Raw genomic sequence first — 8,229 nt, forward strand, 5'->3', positions numbered from 1 at the left:
GCCTTTAAACGGCCTCTCCAGTCTGTCCGGAAGACAGTCATCAGTTGAAACTCAAACAGTTTCATTAAAATCACAGATGAATTTTAAGCTTCTGACTATTTGTTTAGCTGTGTCACCGACACCCTTCACAAGAAGGTGGAGACACAAAGGTTACTCCTGAAGAAGCTGGTGGTTCACAGAGTTCTGTATCCAAGCATGTCACCAGAAAATTCAGTGGAAGGAGGAAGTCTGGTTAGAAAAGATGTGCACAGAAGACCTCAGCCGTGAAAGGATTAAATGACATCCATTCTTGACAGTAATCCTATACCATACTAAACATGAAAGTATTCTGCCTCAAGCAGATTACTCCATTCCAACTATCAATTAATCAATATGTGCAAGACGGACTGGTTTTTGGTATTTGAGCTACTCCCATTTCAAGCTTGTTAGCTTAGTTTAGTTTTTTTTTTATTTCGGACACAGGTCATACTCTGGAAAAATTCTTCATACTTATAAGCTTCACGCCTATCAGGGCCAAAGCAATATATGACCATTTAGAGATAAGTTACATTTTTTATGGGTCTTTCCAACAAGTACAGCTCAAAAAAATTAGAATATGATCAAAAACATTTAACTTAAATCAAAAATTCAGTCGAAACTCAAACAGATTCATTCAGTTCACAGATGTATTTTAAGCTACCGACTCTGTTTGTTTAGTTGGTTGCTGCTTAAAGCCTAAAATTTAGCTTCTCAGAATCATGCATTACACCAGACGCCAATAAAAGAGTGACCTTCAGCTCTGTGTTGTTGGTTCTGGTGGTTCTCATGTTCCTCTGTGGAGTTTATACTGAGCCAATCAGTCACAGTGATACCACTGGCATTGAAGCAGGTATTAGTACTTTTGGCAGCATGGGCAAGGTTGAAGTGTTGGTGGAAAATGAAATAAGCATCTATAAACAGCCTGACATAAAGTGCTCTGAAATGTTTTTCTAGACATAAGTGCTGATTGATGAAGCAACTTGGATTCTATGCATTTCCTCTATTCCACCATCAAACTCTGTGAGTTTCAGTCTTTTTTTTACTCAATAAGACGTTTCTTTGTCTCTGGTTCAGCTTAACACAAGAAGGGCAACAGGTGTAGTCTACATCCCATGTCCTTGGGTGGCTCATCTCGAAGAACAAGCTGCAGCAGTCCACTCCAAATGTGACTTTCAGGTGCAAAAAAGGGGAAAAAACAAAACCACCTCCCGTTAGCCAGCTTATAAGCGGCGTGTTGTTGACAGAAATGGAGGAAGAAGAGCTGAAAACTCCTGCATCTTGTCTGCATGGAGACAGAGTGAAGAATGAGGAACAAAGCAGTAGGCGAGCGATCAAGCTGTTTATATATTGATTTCATCGTGCACATCAGATTTGTTCAGGTTCTTGCCTCTTATGCACAAGCTCTTGATTTCAGAGGGATATACGTCGGGTTTGTTTTAGATATGACGAACTCATATAGGAAAAGTATCGCTGGCAAAGACCGGACTGTTTAATTGAGCTTTATAAATGTAAGACTTCCAGATTCAAAGTGAAAATTTGAACACACTGCTATGTTCAGTTGAAAAGATATTTTTGAAAGGACTGGACAAACTTTAACAGTAACAAGCCATAAGAACTACAGAGACATGGTGAGCAAATGTTTATGCATGTGATGCTTCCTATATGTTTTTGAAGACTTTTAATTCTGTGTTTTGGCAATATGTTTTCACTGTTTCATACGTTTTATGAAATAAAAACCTGCCTCCAACCATGTGTTGAGCAGTTCATGCAACATCACATCACCCAGCAAGCTTTTCAAGCTCTAAACTGCACTATGCTTAACAAACATAACTAACTTTTTGTTTTATTAATAGGAGCTGCTCTGTTGCGTTGTGGCACTGTCAGGCACCAGATGGCAGCAAAAGCTCGTTTTTAAACTAGACGTTTCTTTCTATACCCCAAATTGCAGGCCAGCAACGGTATAGTTTTAAATAAATTACATTTTATGACTTTACTGGTGCAACTTGTGTCATTTATTACGACAGTTTGTTTCCTACAAAATGTGATCGTATTGGAAATGCAAGGTTTGCAAACCTATTGCATGTGATGAAATAATGGCAAAAATAATCTTTCATCTCAGTGGGTTGTGCTAATGGGTTTAGGTCACTCTGGATTAAGGCCATTAGCCTTTTTGCTCCTCCGTAGGTAACACAAGCGGGTGATAATCATGTTCGGTGCCTCCACTTAAAATGGTCATAAAATCATTATAGTTATTATGAAATTTTTTTGTAAGTTTGATTTTTTTTAAGCAGTAATATAATTTAAAATTGTTAGCACACCGACTGAATGTGATCAAATGCTATATTTTGGGTCTTAATCCAAACATCTTAACGTGGGTGTGCGTTGGCCTCTTAATAATGTTCAGCTGATGTCTTTTCTGCTCATTTTCTTTTTCTGTTTTTTTGATTCATGAACTCTGACCTTATGGTTAGTGAAGCCCTCAATGCTTTAAATGTTGTCTCTTTCGTAACCTCCTAAATGAGATGACGAGGCGCGTTTTGTGTAATCAAGTTAGACGAGCCACTCTGGAGAAAATTCACGACTTTTACACGTCTCCCGAAGCCTTGGCTTTGTGACCCGTTCCGGACTGATAGATGTCACGGATTTTCTTTCACCTGTTTTGAATTTCTGATGTGAAGTGAAACTGAACTGAATTTCTCTCTGATGTGCTGCTTTTTGATATTCTTTTTAAGCCAATTTCATGTTGTCAGACAGGTTCTATTGCAGTGAATCCCAGCACACAGCAGTTTTACGCATATAAAAAAACAACTTCATTACAGAGAGGGGAAATGGATATGGATAAAGCAATGATGCATTGTTCGGAGCGTGTGTGCCCAGAATGTCACTTTCATTTTTTTAATTTGACGATTTTGCCTGGTTATAGCTGCTCTCTAAACACCATCCCGAAGTTTTCCTGGACCGTGTGACGCATGAACACCGGATGTTTCCAGCTGGCATTAATTAGTGAGTGGGTCCACCCTGCCTTTATAAAGGAGACGCGCCCACTGCCGCGCTCTGTGTCCACGCAGGCGAAGATGAGCTACGGATCTGATGTGTTCTCCTCCTCCTCCTACAGGAGGATCTTCGGGGATTCTCCCCGTCTCTCCTCCTCTCCGTCGCGCGTGTCCTCCCGCGGAGGAGGCTACCGCTCCTCCTCCCTGTCCCGCACAGGCATCTCCTCCGTGGGCTCCTACAGCAGAAAGTCGGCTCGCTCCTTCTCCGCTCCGCTGGAGGCCTTCGACCTGACCCAGAGCAGCATCCTCAACAATGAGTACAAGATCATCCGCACCAACGAGAAGGAGCAAATGCAGGGTCTCAATGACCGCTTTGCCATGTTCATCGAGAAGGTGCGCAACTTGGAGCAGCACAACAAAGTCCTTGAGACCGAGCTGGTGGCGCTGCGCCAGCGGCAGGCAGAGCCGTCCCGCCTGGCGGAGCTCTACCAGCAGGAGATCCGAGAGCTGCGCTCCCAGCTGGAGGAGCTGAACGGGGAGAAGTCCCAGCTGGTGATAGAGAGGGACAGCATCGACGACGACCTGCAGAAACTCAGGGGGAAGTACGAGGAGGAGTTCCGCGCCCGGGAGGAGGCGGAGGCCACCCTCAAGGCGTTCAAGAAGGACGTGGACGACGCCACCATGGTGCGCCTGGACCTGGAGAAGAAAGTCGAGTCCCTCCTGGACGAGATCAACTTCCTGCGGAAGGTGCACGAGGAGGAGGTGGTCGAGCTGACGGACATGATCCAGGCCGCGCAGGTGTCCGTGGAGATGGAGGTGGCCAAGCCGGACCTCACCTCCGCCCTCAAGGAGATCCGCAGCCAGTACGAGTCCATGGCGTCCAAGAACCTGCAGTCGGCCGAGGAGTGGTACAAGAGCAAGTTCGCCGACCTGACGGAGCAGGCCAGCCGGAGCAACGACGCCATCCGAGCCAGCAGGGAGGAGGCGAACGAGTTCCGGAGGCAGCTGCAGTCCAAGACCATCGAGATAGAGAGCCTGAGGGGGACCACCGAGTCTCTGGAGAAGCAGATGCGGGAGATGGAGGACAGGCACAGCATGGAGATCAACACCTACCAGGTAATTCCTGCTCATTTATTTATGTTTGTTTATTAACGCAAGAGTCTAGATGAAAATCGATGAACGGGTTTCATCTGAGTGATCAGTTATATATTTACAGAATAGAGTAGGGATATCCTGTATTGTCCCACAATGGGGACATTTCTGTGCAGCAGCAGCAAAGTAGCAGGCAGTAACAGCAAGTAGACGCACAAGAAGAGAAAATAAACGTGAAAAACAGAATTTAAAATATAAATAATCTAAAAAAATAGAATAAAAACCGAATAAAAAAGGAACCAATGATTAAAACTACTTTAAAAAGAATATATATATTTTCAGTTTTTTTTCTCTGCTAATTTGTTAGATTATTATTTTTTAAATTATTCCAGTTGTATTTATTTATTGAGCATTTGTATTGTTTTTCCTGTGGAGAACCATAAAACTCGCGGTGCGGATGAGCTGCAGTTGCTCTGTCCTTGGTGCTGAAACACTCCCCAGAGAGAAACACACTCCCTGCATCCGACAACGCCCACTGAATACACACCATCTACCCGAATTTACAGTCATTTCAATCACTTCCATCAGTTTTCATCAGAAATATGAACTAAAAAAAAGAGAAAAGAATCCTAAAATGTTTCAAAAATATGACAAAGAAATAGAACATTTATTTATTTAACCAAGAAAAGTATATGAAACAACATACAAAGGAATACCCGTCCCTGCTTTAGAGTCAAAGTATTGTGGTTGCAAAATATTATTAACCCAGAGCTCTGATCTGTTAATCCTGCTTAGGAGAGCATGGCAGAGCTGGAAAATGAGCTGAGGACCACCAAGAGTGAGATGGCTCGTCATCTGAGGGAATACCAGGACCTGCTGAATGTCAAGATGGCTCTGGATATAGAAATTGCTGCATACAGGTATGATCGGTCACAGAAAACGAAACACGTGATTCTTCTTCACGGCTTAGCGCTTCATTGCATTTTACGGTTTGTGTTTCATTGTGTGTTCTCCCTAAACCCTCCCGTCTGCGTGTCTCCCTCTCTGCAGGAAACTCCTGGAAGGGGAGGAGACCCGCATCGGAACAGGCATCGCCTATTCCAACCCCTCTATAAGCGCCGGCATCGGGCAGGGCTACAGCTACCAGACCCGCATCTACTCCGGCTCCGGCAAGACCTCCAAGAAGGAGGGCAAGGAGGAGGAGCAGCAGCCGCAGAGCAAGCCCACCGGGAAGGTGTCCCAACGCGAAGTCTACGAGGAGACCGTGGTGACAACCAAGAAGATGGAGAAGCAGCAAGAAGACATCCCTACCAATCAGAAAAACTAGAAACCTCCTCTAAGCCTGGGTCTGAAACCACTAAACCTTTGCTCTGTCCCGCGCAAACACACGCCTCTTTTCGTCTCCCGTCTGTTTATTCTTATTCAAATCCATCATAACTCCACAGAAGCAATCACTTTATTGCGACAAAAGTCATGGCTGAACAACTCTGATAGCAGTCTTCATCACCAGTCATCGTGTAGGAGAGACACAGTGAGCAAATTTTTACCTCAAGCTTTGATGTAATCTCAACACATATTGAGGGACACGCGTTTGACTGTTAGGATGCACAATGGCACATACACACACACACACACACAAAAAAAAAATAGGTTGGAAACACATCAGCTGGTGTTGTGCTTTTATCACTGACAGTTTCAGGAAGAAACAGTCTACCTTACATAGCAAAACAGTCCAACAATCATATAAACTCATGGCTTTCAGTTGAGCTATTCTGTTTTCTTCTAATAACAGTAGATGATCAGAGGAAAGGGCGATGTTTTCCTTTCAATTCATCAACAATGTTCCTGTGTCACAGCGTTGCTATTTTAATGAAGCTAAAACTTGAAGCGAGCAGTTTCTGAAAATGTATTGCTTGAGCTTTATTTGCATGTGGTGTGCCACGCTTGGCTGATTGTTCATCTCATTCGACTTGGTGTCGTTTGAGCATGAAAGGTAAGCACCGCTTTCATCATCCTTAGGATGCAACTAGGCCTCCGATCTCTGCCGATAATGTGAATATACCGAAAAGGGTCGTCTTTAAAAGCACTTGATTAGAAGTGAATCACCTAAGCTTGGAATGAGTAACTATTTGCATAATGTTTTACCGAGGATGCAAGGGGAGAATACGTTTTTACAAAGATGAATCCAATTTGTAATTGATATAAAACGAATGAATAGTGTTTTTTCAGTCTGGTTGAGTATATACATGGGATCATACATTATACGTCAGCACAAACGCATGAGATTCTGTTTGTTTCATGTCTCCGGGTGTGATTTATCGTATACATAGCTCGTTTAAGACCCATGCTCCGTGAACCCCATCACATCACTGAAATCTGAAGTCAGCCGCGCCGACGAAAACCCCGCGGAGCTAAACGAAAACCTGCTGGATCACAGAAACAACTAGACCTCGCTTCTTAATAACTGTGGCCATGACTGGATCAAATGTCTGTTGTAGTAACTACTTCACTCTTAGAGTAGCTATGAGGACTTGTAGCTTATTTACTTTTTATTAATTCCTGCTTGTGCACTGCCTCACTCCAGGTCACGGCGGTCAACGCCGTGACGAACTGCACTCACTTCTTCACAAGTAGAAGCAAAGAAACTGCTGATTGTACAGCTAGCTGCTCTGGTTTTTGGTTGTGTTTACCTGAAGCTTGTGACGAGTATCTTAGTACTGTATACATGTGCTTCTTGCACAGTGGCCTAACATGACCGGAACACGGGGGCGACAGACCTCGACGTCGGGGAGTTTTGATTTTATGGAACGTTGTCGCCGTTTACGTAATGCGCGCTTTGACAATGGATGAACGACTCGTGGTTGCAAAGCCTTACACTAAAAACCAAAAAATAAAAAAATAAAAAAACAACAACAACAAACAAATGTCACCACAACTGCGGCACTGCCAAACTTTTCTAAATGCACATTTTTCTCAAAAGGAAAAAAACAAAACAAAACTAGTACAATATGTCACCAATCCATACTCAACCGTCAATATTGAACTATATCGTAGAAGAAATATTGTAGGATGTGAAACGCCTTAAAACACCAGCAGCTTCTGGTTCCATGTTCAGTGTGTATATTTCAGTCCAGTGGGGCGTTTTCATCTTCCGTAGTGTTTATTAGAGTTACCATTACTTCTAAAGCATAGGGATTGAATGTAGTTGACATGCTGTTCTCTTTACCGTGACTACTATATATGTATTGCTGTATGACACCATATCAATAAAGACTTGACCTGACCGAGGCTGCATGTCGTTTCATTGTGTCTCACTGACTGTGTGCTGGACAATCTAAACATTTTGAGCATATTTTCATGCTTTAAATAACTGTTTTGCATCTTTATATTCTTTAATCATTGATATCCTCAAAGTAATGAACACTTGTATTTAAAAAAAAAAACAGCTGAGATGATTTAACCCTTTCATGCATAGTGGTCACTTCAGTGGACAGCTGTCTAAAAGCCATTTTCTTGCGCTTTTTGTGGATTTTTATGTTATAAATGCACACAGGCCACTGAAGTGGACACTAATGCATCATAAAATACACCATCAACTACTGGCCATCAGCTGCAAATGCAAGAAATTATCTTTGTTAAATCCAATATGACCGACAGACAAAAAAGCATGCCTGGTCTCTTGCAGGTAAAAAAAACCCATTGTGACCTCAGATAACCCCTAAAGAACAACACTACTGATGTATTTTTCAAATAACAACTTTGTATTTGGAGAAAATTACAATTGATCACCTAAAAATAAAAAAAGTTTTGTTTTGTTTTTTTGCAATTTTTTTTTTCCTACTTTTTGTATGCCTTAAGAAAATAAAAATAAAATTGGGGAAAAATCCTGACACAAAGGATCATAATTCATGCATGAAAGGATTAAAGTGGTTTAAATTATCTTTTTAAGACACCACATTATAGTAACACGTCAAATGTATTCATCCCCCAAAACTTTTCTCATTTTGCCACATTAAAATCTCAGATTTCAGTGAAGTGAAGTATGGCAGGCGTCTTTTGTTTCTGCCCTCAGAGTCGGCGTTTTGTACATCCACCTTCCACTACAGTCACAGCCGCAGTGTTTTCA

The 8,229-nt window shown here is 42.4% G+C and overlaps 1 protein-coding gene across 1 annotated transcript; it reads left to right on the forward strand.

The window, feature by feature from the left end:
• The first annotated feature begins 2,933 nt into the window (after positions 1–2,933).
• Positions 2,934–5,821, forward strand: inab (internexin neuronal intermediate filament protein, alpha b). Its single transcript, XM_015029490.1, has 3 exons — positions 2,934–4,127; positions 4,899–5,023; positions 5,154–5,821. Exons 1-3 carry the CDS (start codon positions 2,988–2,990, stop codon positions 5,428–5,430), a joined length of 1,542 nt encoding a protein of 513 aa, XP_014884976.1. The 5' UTR covers positions 2,934–2,987; the 3' UTR covers positions 5,431–5,821.
• Positions 5,822–8,229: the final 2,408 nt, after the last annotated feature.

Source organism: Poecilia latipinna, unplaced genomic scaffold, assembly GCF_001443285.1.
Source record: "Poecilia latipinna isolate Pla-1442-1.1 unplaced genomic scaffold, P_latipinna-1.0 Scaffold155, whole genome shotgun sequence".
NCBI lineage: Eukaryota > Metazoa > Chordata > Actinopteri > Cyprinodontiformes > Poeciliidae > Poecilia > Poecilia latipinna.